Source organism: Anastrepha obliqua, chromosome 1, assembly GCF_027943255.1.
Source record: "Anastrepha obliqua isolate idAnaObli1 chromosome 1, idAnaObli1_1.0, whole genome shotgun sequence".
Classification (NCBI taxonomy): Eukaryota; Metazoa; Arthropoda; class Insecta; order Diptera; family Tephritidae; genus Anastrepha; species Anastrepha obliqua.
This window is the reverse complement of record NC_072892.1, coordinates 121,912,043-121,932,120: the sequence shown is the minus strand read 5'-3', so window position 1 is coordinate 121,932,120 and position 20,078 is coordinate 121,912,043. Positions and strand designations below refer to the sequence as shown.

At 38.1% G+C, this 20,078-nt stretch overlaps 1 protein-coding gene across 1 annotated transcript in view; it reads right to left on the bottom strand.

Moving 5' to 3' along the window:
- LOC129235931 (uncharacterized) overlaps window positions 1-18,916 on the bottom strand; it is a 28,346-nt gene extending 9,430 nt beyond the window's left edge. The window contains exon 1 of the mRNA XM_054870017.1: window positions 18,271-18,916. Within this exon, the coding sequence (XP_054725992.1) occupies window positions 18,271-18,496 (226 nt within the window). The 5' untranslated portion in view covers window positions 18,497-18,916. The remainder of the gene's footprint in view (window positions 1-18,270) is intronic.
- Window positions 18,917-20,078: the final 1,162 nt, after the last annotated feature.

The following is a 20,078-nucleotide window of genomic DNA, read 5'->3' as shown; positions in this document are numbered from 1 at the left end:
TGGATTTGTGCTGACCTTAAAAATCGGATTAAACGGAAGATAGCAGCCAATCAAAGAAATTTCAGGGCTGCCGGCGAAGGTCCATTTCGTTACACAACATTTACAGAAGTAGAGGAGTCCAGCGGCCCCAAGTGGAGCTTTACTTCGCTACGCTTAGCTACACCACAACAACATCTACATATAACAGCAACACCAACATCTACACTATCAACAATAACTTCTATAGGCCTAAAAACACCAATAACGAAAGCAACCAAACGCGTATGTTGTTTAGTATATAAAAAAACGGTATAAAGAAATATAGGTATGTAAGCAATGCAGAAGAGCAGTGCCAGATATTCATAAGTTAGCTTAAAAGAGACAAAAACTATGAAAAAAATACTCTTTTAATATGATACAGAACATTTTTGTCTACTTTAAAGCTATCGCCCTCATGAGGAACAGCCAGACCATCAAAGTTTGTCATAAAAACCATGTGCCATTCAAAGCGGCAACATTAAAAGACGGAAAAGTTAATTAAAAATCCAATTTTTATATTTTACAATTCGTTAATATATTTTATTTATTTTTAATGAAAACTACGCCCACACATATTTTCTGTTAAGAAACTATGTAATCCCCATAGGGCACAAAAGAACATGAAGTCGAAGGGCAAACCTCATAATGAATCTAATCTAATGTAATCTCCATGACATTTTTGTCTTATCGAGTAAATCACGAAACTGTATTCAAAAATGGTGTAAAACCGTAAAATTGTCTACTTAATCTTAAATAACCGTCTCTAATGGGCTTCGTGAACGAAGTAAATAATTATTAGCCCATTTATTTTTTCATCCAATTTCAAAAGATAAAGACGTTAATGTTGTTGTGGTTGTAGCAGCATAAGCATTCCCCAAATTTTCCACACAAGTAATTATACCTACGGGGAATGCTGCTGAGGTGACAGTCCGCGGGCGAATATAAATCCGGGGCGTTCCGTTTGTGTACAACAAACTGTTATAGAAGCGATGAAAAACTGAGAAGTGGCAAAGATTTATGCCGATTTGTGTTTTTGCGATGTTTTTCTAATACATTTTTTACAAATATATATATAATAAATATTGTGGTATTTGTATTAAAAAACAAAGCTAACTATCTATCAGATTGGATTAAATATTTTGGAATTATTCTTTTTTTAAGAAATAAGTTTAAGTATATTAAGTTCGGTATTATCTTTAAGGGCCCTGTCGAAATACTTTTAACCTCAATACTAACATTTACATAAAAAAGTTTTAATTTCTAGACAGAATAAAATTCTATTCAATTCAAAATATCTTCAGAAAATAATTAAATGCCAAAAAGGTGCAGAACTTCAAGGCACTATATCATAAAGTGGAGCTAACAGTTGTCCACAATGGCGCCACAAACACTCCATTTAGAATAACGTCCGGTATAAAACAGGGATGCCCACTGTCGCCACTTCAATTCGCAGTTACACTTGATAAAGTAATGGAAGAAAGTGGAAAAAAGGAGACATGGCATCATTTGGACGCTATCGCGGACATGACCTGGACTACGCGGACGATATTTGCCTACTTTCACACAGACATTCCGACATGCAGGCCAAAATCGATCTTCTAGTCAATGCTGCACGAAGTGTTGGGCTGGAAATAAACAGCAAGAAAACGGTAGCAATGCGGCTCAATAATACATATTCCAACAATAATGTAATCGCGGGAGAGTTGAAAGTTTATACTATCTCGGTAGCACAGCATCGGCTAACGAAGGAGCTGAAGAAGACGCAGAAAATCGTCTGCTGGAAGCTAGGATAGTCCTATGTTCCCAAGAGGAATAATAAAGGAATAAAAAAAAAAAAATCTTCAGAGAATATTTAAATGCCAAAATTTGCGCCTAACGGAAAGTTAGATGATGAAATGAATGCTCTTGAGAACAGATGTAATCTGATAAGCGGGATTTATGCCTTCTTAACAAAATTTTTTTACAGCAGATATTAAAAACAAAAAAACGTCCGGTCAAAAAGTCATAATTCAATATTGAACAACGCAGTAGGAACAACGGAAAAGCAGTTTCATAAAGTTAACAAGTAAGGAATAATTCGTTACATGCATAGTATTACAGGTACAGTGCAGTCATTTTCTTTTTAATTTTGTATATTTATTTCGCGTCTAATGCTGAAACTGCAGTAAAAGCATAATTTATGTAACTTTATTGTTCTTCAAAGTCAAAGTTGTGTTGGAAGTCAATACACTTCTGCATTTGCTTGAACCAAATTTCAAAGCACTTTTGGCACTCAGAAATGAATACCTCCAAAACGAGTTGCTTAAAGGCTTCGACAGCTTCTTCAGGCGTTGAAAAACATATTTTATTTTTGATGGTCGGGAACAAAATAAATCATTAGGTGCCGAATAAAGGCTGTAGGGCGCATGACCCATTAATTCGATCTTTTGAGTGCTCAAAAACTCTCTTCTGTGAGCCGATACCTGAGAGCTCGCATTGCCTTAGTGAAGGATATGTCGTATTTGGCAGTTGATTTTCCTTAGTTTTCTGAAAACCTCTGACACACAAACGGTTTTTTACCACTCATAATCGACTGCTTTAAGGTTATCCAAGTGGTACAGTTGCGATAGTCTGGTCTTAGACTCTTCGAAAAAACAGGACATCATTTGTTTTGAGGTGCTTCTCCGCGAACCAGTTTTGTTGTATCCTATTAAGCTCGTTTTGGAACACCCACATTTTCTTCAACATTTCTTTACACCAACCGACACGAGTCCTTTTTTGAGCAGTTTTCAAATTATATGGCATTCTAAGAGAACAAATCTTCCTGCTAACTCATTCATGCAATATGACCAAGATGCCTCCATTTCGCGATATGTCACGTGACGATCTTGGGTTATCAATTGTTGCACATCATCTATTTTTTCTGGCGCAACAACCGTTTTTGGACGGTCTTCCCGAAATTCATGCAGAAAGAATAGAAGGGTGCTTCAACGCAAACATTCCAAGTTAGTTGATCAATGCACTACTATCTTGATAATCCACGACGAAAATCGTAATAAATTGTCGAATGATAATGTTCACGAGTTGATTCCCTCTTTTGGGCAAGGTAAATTTTTCATCTCGCTGAAAACAGAGCAAATGAAGCTCTTAAGTAAAAACGTGTATGCTAAAAATACCAAACTTTGCCATAAATACATCGAATTACAACTCATCACACGTAGTGTTACCGAGACGCAAAATATACAAGCAACCCTCGTATTTGACATCTTCGAAATAAAGCGGAGAAAGGATCAACATTTTTCTACTTGACCTTGATATGTATGTACGAGGGTGGTTCAATAAGTACCCGTATTTATTGACAGAGGGCGTTCCTGAGGGAAGTTGGTGTTAGACGTCAAACGACGGCAAAACGAATTTCATAATGACTGATAGGTTAGTTTGGATTTGGCAGCTATTCAAGTAAGACGTATTTCGTGATTTTCGCAAAGATGGAAAGAGTATCGTTCGGTAATTTGCTTTTTGTTTTTCATGGGGAAAAATGCGAGGAGATAAAAGCAAACTTGGATGCTATCTATGGGGATGCTTCGCGATTTAGGACCGCAGTTAGATATTGGTTCAACGAATTCAAACGTGGGCGATCATGCGTTTTTCTTGAAGAGCGACCAGGATGCCCAGCAGACGTGGTTACCAAGAAATCATTCAAAAAGTCCACGACATAATTCTCGCTGATCGTGTGTCGACCGGAACGGCAATTAATATTTTACATGATGAGTTGGCGATGAAAAAATTGTCGGTCTGATGGGTGCCGCAATCGCTCACAAATAACAACAAGCGGATGCGGCTGTTAACTTTGAAGTAGTGTTTGGAGCAATTTAAGTGAGATCCGAAGGAATTTTTGCGTCGAGTTGTCACCGTCGATGAAACCTGGATTCATCATTACGAGTACACACCAGAAACTAAGCAACAATCAAAACAATGGATTTCTTCCGGTGAATCTGCTCCAAAGAAGGCGAAGATAGTCCCATCGGCCGGAATGGCCATGACAACGATTTTTTGGGATGAGAACGAACTCACCCTCCTCTATTTTTTGGAAAAAGGAAGAACGATCACTGAACAATAATACAGTGAATTATTGGACCTCTTTCACAAAAAATTGAAGGAGACACGGCCGCGTTTTGCTGTTTCACCTCGATAACGCACCCGCACATTCGTCCGGAGTTGTCACCGCCAAACTGCATGATTTGCGTTATGAATTGGTTCCTTGCGACTTTTTCTTGTTCCCTAACATGAAGAAATGGCTCGCGGGAAAAAAATTTAGTTCAAACGAGGAAATCATCGGCAAGACAGAGGCGTATTTTGGAATTTTGGAGAGTTCGATAAATCCTATTTTTTTGGAGGAGTTAAAAAATGGTCGTAGCGTTGGGCAAAGTGTATCTTTCTAAAAGGGGGTTATTTTGAAAAAAAAAAGTTTTTTGAAAAAACGGGGTCTTCATTTCTAACACGGATACTTGTTGAGCCCCCCACGTATGTATGTATAATTTAATTTAAAATAGTTTTTTTATCTCATGCTTCAGTGGCCTATAAAGTAACCAGTTCATTACTCGTTCGTAGTAAATATTTCATAAATATTATTAATTTCCCATGAACATAATTTTATTAACTTATCACTACGTTTCTCCCACTGTGGCGCGATACAATGAACCCGAAGACCGATGCATGTTTCATTTGTTATCACCAGTGATAATAAGGCTTACATAAACACTCACACACATTCAAAGATCGATATTTACATAACTGGATCAGAAGTCAACAACTTATTCATATGCAGGTACATACATACATACGAGTACATATGTTCTAAACCACAACAGCATAAGCGCCTTGACAACGGCCACGGTATACAAAAGAAATTAGGCTGGTAGGTAGCAACTCGTAAACAGCTGGCGGTGCTGTAACAACGGCAATATTAGCATTTGTCAAAAAAAAAAAAAATATGCAGCAAACATAATCAGTTTCAGTACCACTTTGAGCCACACATATATGTACATAAATATACAAACTCGTTTAAGCATAATTTATTATGCATTTCCAATATCTTAAATTATCACACAATAAAAGTGGGGACGGCGAACGACAGATTGCGCAGCAGCAGCCCAAGATGCCAATGGAACAACAAGTAAATGCATGCCCACGAATATGTATGTAGGTATGCTTCGTTTTGTAGATACATTCATAGATATTTAGATTTGTGTGCTCGACATGCTCCCATGGGGCACCTTCTGACGCTGTGCCGATGTCAATGGTTTATGGTTGAAATAAGCGTGGCGTGTCAAGAATTTTCAAAATGTCGAAATTAAAAATGCAAGTACTGGCATGTCATCATGCTTCTATGCAGACACACATATTTTTCAACGCATGGAGAAAGAAGAAAGGCAACATTTGAATAAATCAATATGCGGAACGGACCGTCTGCTATTGCATCCCAATAAACATTTTGGTTTGAGATCAAATGAAGCGAAGTTGAGAACTAAGGCATTTCTCAAATCATCACAGTTTATTCAAAATAGCACCTTAATTTCTGAATCACAACATTCTCAACATTTGGTAATTCTCTACCTCTCTACAGTCCCATTATATTAAGTTGGCGGCGCTTTTCGTATATTTTCAGAACTAATCTCTCTTTGTTAATCTAAGTAACTCTCTAAATCAAGTAACAAAAATAACATATCCTTATTCTAGTGGTGTCGTTACTCCTAAAAAATTATTTAAATATTCACAAAATAAATTTGTATTAATATAACAAAGTTCATGAATCGACATAAAAAGACAGTGATAATTTGTGTAACCAACTTCAGACCGCTCGCGCAGCTGATGCACGGGCACCAGTTCTCTGGCTAAATGATGTTTTCAAGCGTGTGCAAGCATTTTGCCGAGAGTAAACGCGAAAAAAGAAAATTAGTACTAGATTTCAAAAGTAATAGTGTGATTGCATTATATTTGGCTGGAAATTCACAACCAGCGATTGTTCGTGAGCTCGAGCACCTTAAAGTAAATAAAGTTTTTGTTTATCGCATCATACCGCCGCATACTGAAAAATGATCTCAAAGTCAAACCTTACAAGATCCAAAAGGCGCATGATCTCACACCAAAGCGTCACACTTGAAAGAGCAAAGGGGTTGCTTCGCTTGACGGTCAAATTCCGAACATTTTGTTTTCTGACGAGAACATTTTTCGAATTAAACAATTCGTATATTCCTAAAACGATAGAGTTTATTTGACCGACCGTTCATACGAGAATTTGAGCCATCGATTGGCCACCAGGAGACAGCACCCGCCACAGGTGACAGTTTGGGCCACTGTAACCGCAGGTGAGCGCTCTTCAATCGTTTTCATCGAGCTTGGCGTCAAGGTAAATGCGAAATATTATCGGGAAAGTATTCTGGAGGTTGCTTTGAAGCAGTGCGCAGACAAACATTTCGGTGTCAGACCATGGACGTTTTAACAGAACTGGGCACCGTCTCACAAAGCTCGAGTGAACCAAGAATGGCTAAAAAACAACGTTCCGAACTTCATAACGTCCATACAATGGCTCTTAAATTCACCATACGCGAATCCCATTATTATTCTCTTTGGACCATTTTGGAGATCAAGATCCCAACTAAAATATTCACCAGTCTCGAGGCGCTGAATAAAGTCATTGTCCGCAAGTGGGCCAAAATACCTTCAAGTCACATTCGTGCAGCTTGCGACTCGTTTCTGGACCGTTCAAGGTCATAGTCAAGGGAAAAGGTGGTCATATCGGGCAAAAGTAAATATATTCTTAATTTTATATTACTTTCACACATTTTTTACTTTTAATAAAAGTAATTTTCCAAAATAAATGTATGGCCGAGTGCCGGTCCCTGTAGTATAAAAAGGACATAATTAAATGAAAATGAAAAAAAGGTCTCAACATAATAAATCGTAATGCTATAAATGAAGAGATGAGAAGTTAATTAAACTCGTTTTTAAATTCAGTCATTACTCATATAATAAAAGTGCCATTCCCACTAAACAAAATGCGTTTGCTGTTTTTGTCTGTTCCATTCAGTTATGAGTTACAGGATGTTAGGAATGGAAGTCAACAAATAGACGATTCGGTACATTTTACAGTTTTCTTTTGATAAAGGCGAAAATGCAAGCCAGTCCGCTGAAATTGTGAATAGTGTTTATGGTGCCGATACTATAACGTCAAATTACGCACAATTTTGGTTTCATCGATGCCGTTCAGGCATTTTTGATGTTAAACAAAATGTGGGTAAAGTCGTAAATATCGATAAAATCACAGAAATAATCGAAGTTGATCGGAATGTTAGTTGCCGTAACATCGTCCAGGAGCTAAATAACGACCATAAAACATTTTTAAACCTTTTGGGCAAAAATTGTACGCAAAAATAATGGATTTCTTCTTCCCTAAATTAATATTTGACTGACTCTCATTTTACTTGCTATACTCTCTTACCTACATATTTACTGCCAATTTCTCCACACTTACTGACTGTGCAACGTCCATTTACGCTGATGGCACGCTAATCTTGTCATGTAATGTGCTAGCCAATGATATCAAAAATAATCTCTAAGACACTTTTGAGTCTGCAATAAAATATTTTAAAAATTGGAAAATCCTTGTAAACACCTCAAAAATACCAGCCATCTATTACATAAGTAGAAGTTTCAAAAGCAATTTTTCACCTCAACGAAGTCGCATCTGCAACGGTGACATACAAAGATTGAAATTGCTCGGCTATTTTAGAATTTTCATTTTTGCTCTCGTTACTGCTCTGAACTTGCATAGATGAGTAGTAGAGCAGGTAGCGCAATACGCGCGATCAAATGTTTTGCTACGCCTCAAGCTATGTATGTTTTGTTACTGCTTGTAGCTCGAAGCAAGAGTCAAAAAAATTTTAAGTGCTATCTGTAATTGGAGTAGTAGCAAAGAACATGGAGTCGGCTGAAGCGCTACTTGTGATATTATTCATATGTGCTCTCACCCCGCTATTACTCCCATTGCTGCTATTTAGGCCTGTTCGTTTTTGTTTGCATTTTAGGGACGTTTTTACAGGGCTAATATAACCGACAAATTATGTAGTGAAGGTTGTAGGTATGATTGAATACAACGATCCGGCCGACTCTTTGCTACTACTCCAACTACAGAGAACACTCAAAAGTTTTTTGACCTTTGCTCTGAGTTACTAGCAGTCATGAAACGCACATAGCTTGAAACGGCGTAAAACATTTGATCGCTCATTTTGCGGTACCTGCTCTACTAGTCATCTATCCAAGTTCAGTGCAGTAGCGAGCAGAGCAATTTATTCGTTGATATTGTTGCTATGAAGTAGTTAATGCAAACACTAGTGACATAGTTGAATGGGAACAAAAGGTTAAATACCTTGGAACTATCCTTGACCTCAAAGAATTGACATTTCTCGCAGTTCAAAAGAGAGGAATCACTTTCACCTTGTTGAATGTGCCTTAGTAAATACATGAAATTTCATGAGCTCAGGGAATATCATATCATTGCAAAATGTACGGGTTTGACTTACAAATTGCAAGTTCACACGTATTTAACTCATATGAATTAATTCGTTCGCACTTAGTTCGGATACAGGATGGCTTGAATTTTGATATGGGTTTTAAAAAGATTTTGCCGTTAAGAGTAGGGAAAAAAGAAATTGTCAACCAATATGAACACAATCAGACGCCTAATGTAGAGAGAAAGCCTTGTTTTAATCGATGAACTGGAAAAAGGAACAGAAAAAACGACTGCTTCTCGTGTATGTAAGTAAGAATTTTGGTTTAAAATTATAAGTGAAAAAAAGGCAAATCACCACCACGACCACGCTTACAGAGCAATATCCTTTTCATGAAATTTTCCATAACCGAATTACAAAGTGCCTATTGCAATTATTCATTTTAAAGTGGGAAGTTACATTTATGAAACAAAATTTTATGATTTTTATGGCCGGAATTGGATGGTATTGATCTGGTCAACGTTTAATTTCAACAAGACGGCGCTACGTGCCACTCAAGCAACGAAACCATTGATATTTTACGGAAAAAGTTTCCGGACCGTGTTATCGCTCGAAGAGGTGATCACAATTGGCCACCGAGATCTTATGATTTAACATCTTCTGACTTTTTTCTTTGAGGCCATGTGAAAGAGAAGGTCTACGCCAACAGCCCAGGGTCGATTCAAAACCTCAAAGGGGGAATTCGTGAGGCTATCGAGGACATAGGGCAGGCACAGAAAACTTTTCTAAGACATGCTCTTTCTTCTTTAAGATTTACGTTCGATGATAGAGGATCTATTCTGTCTTGATCGTGCGTTAGATGCATCGTATACAGATCAATTGATTGCTCTGCTCTCTTAGTTTTTTCTCAGCTCCATGGTAACTCTTGCTTCTAAGAGGGTTGATAATCTTATGCACCAATAGTTATTTTACGTAAGGTTTTTATAATTATATTTCCACATTCATTTCATTTTTTTTCACATTCATTAAGTTTTTGTAATCAGTAACGTAACAAATAAATAAATAAAATGGGAATATTTTCTCCAAAATCGCAAATGTTAACTCGCATGGTTATTATTTATTCACATTATCGAGCGTACACTGTACTTCACTTAAAACCTAGCTACAAATTTTACAAGACACCTCAACTAACCTTGAAATGTGTACATACAGCTGTTGACAGCTAATTAGAAACGACACTTATTTCAAAATAAGTTTTCCATTTTCCTTTTAAACACGTATTTTCATAACTTTTTGCCAATTTTATTTAAACATATGATAAACTTAAAGCTAGTGGAAAACAATTTAATCGCAATTCTTTATTAAATATATATATTTTTTTAAAGCATGTGAAATGCACGATTTGGATAGGGCAACTAATTAGAAACAGTAATGTATTATCAGATCAACATAAAGATTATGTTAGTATTTGGTTCCATAACCCTTTTGCTTCAACACTGCTTCACATCGATTGCGCATTGATGTAATGAGATTCTGACAGCGCGCCACAGGTATTGCTTGCCATGCCGTTTTTACTTCGGCAAAAAGGACATCCATATTTGGGATATTTTTGGAACTCACGGCTTTTTTAACGTCACCCCAGAGATGCTCTATTGGGTTAAAGTCCGGACTGGATGATGGCCATTCCAAAACATTGATGGAATTTTCGTCGAAAAACTGTTTCGTCAACTTTGCCGTATGCTTTGGATCATTATCCTGTTGAAACTTCCATATAACAGGCAAATTTTCCTCAGCCCACAGCAACATTAAATTTTTAATTTTTTAATTTTTTTTTTTTAATTTAATTTAAAATTTCATCAATCCTATGGATTGGGTCAACACCATTCCACCAGAAACATCCCCACACCATGATTGATCCTCCACAATGCTTCACTACCCGTGAAACGTAGCGAGGATTGAATTCTTGGTTGATTGGCCATCGTACATACCTTCTACCATCTGGGCCTTTGCGATTTATCTTGGTCTCGTCGCTCCAAACGATATATTTCCATTGATTTGGAGTCCATGACCAATGGGATCTCGCAAAGACTACTCGCCGTCTCCTTAGTATCTTGGTTAGAAGGTGCTTCTTGCGTGCTGCTCTGCCATGCAGTCCAGATTCGACCAGACGGCGAGCAATTGTCCTCTTGGATATTTCGAAATTATATTGATCCTGAATTTCCCGTTGGATGTCAGTGGAAGTCTTTTTTGGGTCTCTTTTGGAGATGATTGCTATCTTGCGGTCAATTTCTGCTGAAGTTTTCCGGGGCCTTTTCTTACGTGGAACATTGTCAGCAGTCTTAAAAAGTTGGATATGCTTTAAGGCGTTAAACACCATTTTTTTTGAGCATTTGACTTGCTTAGAAATTTCACTGTACGACTTTCCAGCTTTACGAAGGTCAAAAATGGAGCGTTTATCAAAAGAGAGCGTTTCTAATTAGCTGACAACAGCTGTATATATTTATGCATGTATCTGTATAGCGTACATTCTTTTTAAGATGAGGTCGGCTACTCCCCCGATATGTGGCCTTGATGTTGTTCCACAAGTGGAGGAACCTACAGTTTTATGCCGCCTACTCTCAGAGGTTTGCCATTGCCTGTTAACACAGGGTTTCGAGCCCCCGAAAATAGTAACGCACAAAACCATTCGCGACCGCCACAAAAGGGAGGAAGAGCTCGGCCAAACACCCAGAAAGGGTGTACGCGCCAATTATATATATTATATATAATCGAGGAAATATGCGGAAATCAACAATCGCTTAATAGTAAATTCAGTTGTATTACCAGGCGATCTATTGACCGATTATGAAGGGCTGACCTTGTTATAGATATTTTTTCCATCGCTTCGATCAAATTAAGGTTAACACTCGATCTTAAGGACGCCAGAGATACTTGGAATCACATTCCCAAGACAGTTGATTCTACGTGACCCGGATTTATATTCGGCCAATAACTTGCCACCCCGGCAGCATTTCCAGTACATGTAAGGCGCTCGAAGAATACTCGAGTAAGGAGTAAAAATCTTTTGAAATATGTCTAAAATTGTAAGTTTCTTCAAAGCCCTTTTCACACACTCGTTCGATGCTTTTCTAGAATTTTAATGACCGTACCTTTGCTCATACAACATAAATATAACAACTATGGGATGCCTTCTGTATTAATCAACCGTTGGGCAGCCAGGTATACTTTGGACGTGAATTTAAAATGTTTCTACAATATTATAGCTAACGACTGGAGCTTCCAGGCAGTTTCCTAAAATTTAATTTTCTTTCGATTTATGGATATAACCTTTTAAAAAGAATCCACGAACAGGACGAAAAAGGCCAGTCTCGGGTGGCCAGCTAAAGGTTTTAAAAAAAAGTGTCCATCGGAGGGTTAGAAAAATATATATTATATTTTGAAGACTTACTTATACTGTTGTGTAGAATTAGTAAAAAAAAACCCATAAGACTTTAAACCAAATTCCCACGTTAGCTCAGCCGGATGCATCGATCATAACTTTCTGGCCGATTTTGATTGTTAGTACAGCTTTGATAGCCCTGAAATTCTAGTTTTATTTTTGCAATTGTTCTGAATACCTCAAACCAATTTAATGAGGTAATATATGTATATGACCAGAGAGAATTATAAATTTCTTACAGTTTAAGGAAAGACTCTTTTGCTGTTTGTTGGGGTACCGCGGCACACAATAGCCGCAATGCATCGAAATAGCCAAGAATGCAAGCTGTCAGTCATGAAATGTGGGATTAGCGACAAGTTCGTTTTTATTTTCGGAAAATGTGATTGAAATGTTTTAGATGATTTTCCCCCACACTAAGCCAACAAATTGGAAAATTGGGTAGCCAACGCAGTTTTGTTTGGCGCGTTCAGATATGGAGATGTGAAAGAGAAGCAGCCTGCAAAGAAAGGATTATGTGCAGTGGCTGGCGATAAGCTTTTCCCACGCTTCCATTTGCTTTATTATTTACCATAGTTATCAATTTCATTGCTTTTGTTTTTTTTTTTCTTTTTGTTAATACCACTTATCTATATGTTTTATGACCCCAACTACCGCGAATGGTGTGCATATGGAGCTTCATTTTTATATGTATACTTGTAGATATGTAAAGTGTAATAAGATTATGTGTATACATATATACATACATATATTTATGTTATATGTAATATGTAGGCACATTTCTTAGCTTTTACACTGTGGCATTCTTATCGGCTCACTCAGCTGTCATTCATTTATTTTCTGTCTATGTACGCGTATTTACTACACTTATCATCATTAATTTTTACTGCTTGATTTCTGTAGTATGAGCATAAAATAAATTGAAGACCAATAATTCTCATGCACTGCAAGACAGTTTGTGCCACTGAGTATTATAAAGAACTTAACGATAACTTCACAACTTCCTTGAATAGGCCTTCCTGTCCCTTTTTCTGCGGCATCATAAAACTCTACTTTCTTATTTATGCATTTCCCATTATCTACGCCGTGACTGCATAATTTCTTATAAACAAAAAATTATGATCATGAAATAAAAGAAGCAAAGTGACGAATACCGCTTGCGTATTTGTTTTCCAGCAATATGACCCATTGGAAATACACTTTTGCGTACATGTGCATATGTATGTGTGCAAGGCGGAAGATCTGGCTAGGCGAATGCGTTGCTGTGCGTGAACTATGCGTGCATTTACTTCCTATATTTTCTTCAAATTTGATCCGACGAAAAAGTAATTAAATTTTTATGTTCCGCAGGCATCTTGCACATCGATTTCCACAATTCATGCAGCACGTGGCCACGCATTATGTGACCGTGTCATTTTGCCGCATAATGCCCATATGAAAGACGCCTCAAATATTGATAATAAAAATAAAAAAAATACAAACAACAAATCAATATTTGTAAGGAAAAGAGTAAAATTAAGGCTGCATGTTAAAGTGGCGTAGGAAATTGTTAACAGTTAATGAACGACATGGAGATGCCATCAATTTGGGCTTTGCCCAAATATGGAATGCGTGCATGAAAATTTCTTATAAGTACCTACTACTTGTATATTTATAACCACCCTACATTTCCCTCTACTCATACAACATAAATTGAAAACCTTTGGTGATGCTTATCCCAATGAACTACAAAATAGTTTTCCCGTTAGTCATGCTTTGCTAACATTAATTTTATTGAAGCTGCATAGCTCTTTTCCCGATCTCATCATAAAAACGCCTTGCTTATGCAATTATCTCTTTTCCCACTTTGCTTGAGCAAGCGGAGGGAGGATAAGTTGCTGTTGTTGTCGTAGTAATACAAGCCCTGTCAGTGTAGTGTATATCACCGATCGTTTTCGTCTAACTCATCTAAAGGTAGGCCCAGGAAACATGCGATTTCGACAGGTTGAGTCCAGAGGGAGAGGGATGTTAGATAAGTGGGATTTGAGGGGCATGTGAAAAGGTGGTTAGTGTCGTGCAGGGTGCCTTCATGCGACATGCGTCTGGTATGTTGGAGTCAATTCTGGATAAGTAGGAGTTTAACCTGATACAATATCCAGAACGTAATTTTGCCAGTGTCACGCGGGTCTCACGGGGAAGCTGGAGCTCTTCATTTGCTGTAGGTTGTGGTTGGACTCCGATTACGACATTCGGTGGTCGGGAGCTTAAGAAGGAGGGGATGTCAGATGTCAATGAATGTCGTTTATTACCTGCCTAAACTCTGTCTAGTCCAGTAGATGTCTGTTCGTTTTGTCCTGGATGTCGTCGGCGTAATTAAGGAGGTGTCTCCTCTCTCTCTCTCTCTGGCTCAAGCAGATGTCTGCAAGGTTGAAACCTGCGGTAGCACCCTCGCAGGAACTGCTTGCTAAACAGTTTATTATGCTCCTCTACAGCGTCTGTTGTTGTTGTTATAGAAGCATAAACATTCCCCATGCATATACGAGGAATGCTGCTGAAGTAACAGTCCTTGGCCGGATATACATAAATCCGGGCCGTTCCGGTTACGTAGAACCGACTGTCGTGGGAACGAGGGAGCATCTGTCCCTCTTTGTGAAGGTGTTGGAGAGGGGACATCCTCTTTATCCCCTGCGTGTTATTGGTTCCAGGCGACCAGACAGGCGTAGTTTAGCTTAGAACCGGCCAGAGAGCAACATGTCGAAGGTTACACCCAAAATTTTGAGATTGTTAACAGCCGGAACTCGTGTGTCATCTTTGTCCAGGTGGTAAAGAGAGTCGCCATCGAGGAGGATAAGTTACACCCTGCTGGTGAAATTGAAAATGTAGTTATTGAATGGTAGTGGGTAGTACGAGTTAGTTCGTGTTGAGTTTATATAAATCAGCTCGGTTTTCATAGAAGATCTTTTAAAATTTACCCAACTTTTTCCTCAAACGCCTTATTCCTAGAAGCATTTTTTTCTTAGCAGCTCTAATCTTGGCAGTTTTGGTTTCGAGAACGGTAGCAATATCTTAAGTTTTCCTCATACGAGTTAATCGCCAATTGGCCCAACAATTGGAAGCAAAATTAGGTCCCTCAGATTGCGTTTTATAGCACTTGACCGCCTACCTTCATTGGATATTATGTTCTCTGAGAAGAATCGCTTTCGTATTGCCAGTTATGTGTGTTAAGAAATAATATTTTGACATCTGGGTATCGGAAGCCCGGAACATCTAAATATTTATGCACCTGCAGAGTGACAATTTTGTGTAGGTTGTAAGAATCATTATTGACATATTTACTATTTCCCACTTCTAATCTATTTACTTCTGTGGTATGACGAGACGTTAAGGGGGTATTCTAGTCTAGAAATTTGAAAAAATCGAACTTTGTTTTCAAAACTCGATAGTTGAGGTATTCAAAAATATCTCCCTAAAAAGATTTTTCAAAATTAGAATTATTTTCGAAGTTAAAACTATTTTAGTGATGCGACAGCTAGACCGGTTTGAGCGGACGGCGAACTTTAAACGTGTTTTTCACGAAACTACTTCTTCCGATATGGCACGATATCCCAAGTTCTAATCAACTGATTTGCTTGAAGTTTATCATGAATATTCTTTAAATATATCTTTATCGGATGAAACACGAAAAACTGGAAATTTAAATTTTTAATATGTGTAAACAATTCTAGAAAGCTTAAAAATTAGGGAAAAATTAATTTTTGAGTAGCCGCCATTTTATAAAAAAAAATTGTTTCCCTTTTTTTCTGCGTCATACGATAATGACATTCATATTAATTAAGAATTTGTCATCATTTTTTTTTAAGACGACCACAAGGGTAGAAATCGTGACGACGAGGACGCTGCCTTTTGTTTTCCCCTTCCACTTCAAGGACGCATAATTCCATGAATTTTTTTAATTTATTTTGTGTGCTCTTAATATATAAATGATAAAAAAATGGATAGTAAAAATATCAATAGCCGTCAAAAAATGCTCCAAGTTCGGGCCTTTAAACTAGAATACCCCCTTGAGGGTTATGAATGAAGAGCGATGTAAATATGATTTTTGTACAAGCAGAACAAGGGTATATCCTTTTTCGTTTGACGTCCTCTTTCGTTTGATTTCGGATCAAAGAGTTAGCATAAATTAAGGGTCTTTCAAAAGACTCGCCTAGATGTTGTTTTAAAAAAACGTTAAAATGTAAACCATTTCAGGTTTCACTACTTTTATTCAAAATACGACTCTTGGCAATTATATGTGAAAAACTACATCATTTAAATGTCCACCATGAGCACGTCTGCAGGAAAAACCCGCCAAACAGTCGAACAGCCGATTCATGAATTTCTAATTATTTAGAACCGATGATGTCGAGACATCCATGTTGAAGGTTGTTCAGCAACACTTTGGGTTACAGTAGCAATATTCTCTCAGTAGCGATATTTTCAACAGAGCGCCCAGTTTGTGGTCTGCAAGTCTTTCGTCTATCCTCGACAGCACCAGTTTCTTGAAATTTTTGCACCAACCTTTGTATTGTCGACTAATTCGGAGGTTATTTGCACCAAAAAAATTACGAATTGGTTGATATTTTGTTCTTAAAGATCGACAATTTTCATATTGAGTTTCAATAACTTTAACGCGTTGTTTTGTCGAGTAAAACAGAACATCTTTCTACTTGAAAAATGTCAAAGACGATGAAATCAGACAAAAAGGTACCATTATTATTTACTACTACACATCTAGGTGTCACTTTTGAAAGACCCTTTATAAGAGTCTCGATCAGGTAGTCATATCGACATAATGGTAAATTGCTTCTGAAAAAAAAATTTTCTGTCTTCTGAGATCAGCGTTGTACAATAAACTAATTGAAATTAACCTTGACTTGCTCTATAAATGTATTGCAAGTTGCGCCCTCGTTTTGGAACTAAATATCGTCAATGTTTAGCTGATTAATTTTTGAAAACAAAAATTCCATCAGCACGGCACGTTAGCGCTCACCATTCACCGTAACAGCAGCCCCTTTCTCATTTCGATAGAAATGTCAACACAGTTTGCTATTCTCAGCTGTCGAGCCAGAGTTATCGGAATCGATCCCATGCAGCTAAAAAAAACCCGATATAAGCTCGAGATATATCAAAGCTGGATTAGTGCTAATACCTGTGAAATTGCTAGGCAAACATGGCCAAAGCGAAATCTAGGTGTGTGCAAGAATGTTATAAAATTGAGTAGACTTCAAATTAGGACCTTAGTAGGGGCCATCACAGGACATTGTCTCATATCAAATCATGCAAGGAGATTAGGCGTTTACATGCATGTTTTCTGTCGTAGCCGCAGGAATGAGGAGGAGTTGGAAACAATCCAACACCTTTTTTGCACATGCCCGGGTCTAGCCAGAAGCAGGAATCGATATTTAAGATCCTACTTCTTAATGAATATAAGTATATAATCTATACACTTTAGGTATCAACAACCTCTTACGCTTTGTCAAAAGCTCGAGATGGTTCAATATGGAAAGGGAAAAGTAGCCCAGCCCCTGCGGCTCAGAACGGACACTTTTCGTGGTCTAAGTGACTTCGCTGTCCCTATGTGCTATGCGGCTGCCAAGCCTAACCTAACCTAAGCTCGAGGCTGAATAAACTAGCATACCATAGAGCCTCTCTGGAAGAGATATCGCCCAAAATAGCTAGATGAACTTGATGAAGATTTAGCACAGCGGAACAATGTTCTTATGTAAATGCCCATTTATGCTTATAACTTCTAGCATCCCAAAACTTTCAGATCACAAGGATATAGCTGTGGTAAAAAATGTACCATTCATTTTAATGAAAGATATAAAAATAGCGATAAATAACAGCAACGTAGAAAATCAAGATGAAAAACCGAACGATTCTTATTTAAGTGATAGCATCCAAATCGAACTGCTGCGCCAACAGGGAAAATCAGATCTTAGCGAACCGGCAAGTGATTATTCTCATTCCTTCAAAATTTGCAACAAGTGTACGGGAGGGACGAAAGGAACTAAAAACAAATCGAAGTAAGTGGCCCACGCGAAGTTGTTACTCCGAGTGGATAAGTGAAAGAGAAGCAAGGAAAACGGCAGCTGTTGGCAGTGTAGGCCAATTGAGATGAATTTGCAAGTGGAAGCATTACTCCTGGCACAACCATGTTGCGTTGTTGTTGTTCTTGTTATGGTTATAGCCGTCCACGCTGACGCTGCTAATGCCCATAGCTATTTTATTGGTTCGAGTGTGTTCTCGTTACTACTTTTGTTGTTGCTTTTGCTACATATTTTGCTGAAAGAGATGATGACTACTTACTTGCTAACATCAGGATGGTCAATGTGATGAACAGTGGCACAGCTTCGCGATTGCTGCTGCCGATGACGGTGCTATTCCGATAACAGGTTAACCTGTTGCAACGTCTTTGTTTCGGGCAGCTGCATTTGCCGTTGCTGCCATTCATGTCTGCGCTGTCGTAGTTGCTACAATCGTCAGTGCATTGTTGCCGTACAACTTCACGGCGCACTTGTTGCCACCATAACATGTTACCGTCGATGTTTGTGTTGCTCTTGTTGTGGCAGCTGAATTTCTTGTTTGCTTTCTGTTTTATCTTTGTTGTTTTTCCTGCGGTTATTACTGGCGGTAGTTGATTGTATTTTGTGTTTTGACAGCGCCCCTTAGTCAATAAAGTCTTGTTTCTTTTCAGCCACTCGAAATAATTTAACGCGTTCGATCGTCAAGCAAAAGAAGTATCAATGAGTGAAGATGAAACTGTGACCGGTGCAAATAAAGAAAAACGTAATTGGTCAGGTTAAATGTTGAATGCGCGATCGGGATGAGAAACGGATCAATGGCAGGCCAGACTCGAGGCCAGTAAAATTTCACAAGTGTCTTTAAGCAAATAAAACCGCAATTGAGTTCAGCTGACGATTACTTTTACTAATCACTCTTAATGCATTCGTTGTTGGTAGTTGGTTTGCGATCGCTTCGGCACGTTTTTAATCGAACTACACAATTTCCGCGAAAGTGAAAGACTCCATTACACATAAGGCATTCGTACCATATGTGGCGACTACAAAAACACCTTGGACATGCCAACTTTACGCACTTTATTTTCGATTAAATCGATTCTAGCAATTTTTTTTTTATAGTTTTTGTTGCTTTCCGTTGTGTCTTCTTTTACTGAGTTATTGGCTAAATAACTGACAGAGATTTTGCCTCAACAAAAACTCGAACCGTTCGCGCCCAATACACGTGAAGAACTGAAACCGAAACTGATTTTGAGAACTCAAATCCACTTTTCCCCAACATTGAGAACCAATACATACATATGTACACACTCACACTCAACAACGTCGGTTAACATAAAACTCATCAGCAGTAACAACAGCATACTCGTCTTCCCGCCATTCCTCAGCAATCTTCAGGCGGAGACCGGCCATATACATTGTATACGTACAGATATGTATGTGTGCGTACGCCTATGCATATGTATTTGCTGGCCTTGTCTTCTCTGTTTTTTTTGTCCTCGATCTCCAACGATCGCTGTCGCCGCCACCGCTTATGCCCAAGTCGGCATTGCGGGTAGCCAGGGTCGTGCGCCGTGTGCTGTGAGCTGTGCGAGTATCGTTTGCTTTCATCCCGATGCCGCAGCATAAAGCGACGTGCTCATGGTCTCGCTCCTTCTGTTTTTAGCCGATTGTTGTGGATATATGTATGTGTGTATGTGTGTGTAGAGTCAATATATTAATATGTTGTTGTTTGTATAGTTATGTACATGCATTTGTACATACATAGTTGCAATGTGCATTGTATCAGTATGTGTGTATGTGCAATACATTAGGCTGCGTCTTATTTAATTGCCGTCCAATTGTGGGACATAAAACTAGTAGGCAGGTCATTCATGAAGACATCCGTTAAAGATAAATTGAAGGCTATGCATTTTTGCAATTACAAAGTATTCTCAAAAGTGAGCAATCATACTAATTCCAGAGTGACTAATTTAACAAGATAAAACAGTCTACTCAAAAAAAGCATTTCTTATGATACAATTTTTTTTATTTTACTTCTTTCGAAATAAGATTTAACCGAAAGAAGCAAAGCATAGCCTCATTATTTATATTAGA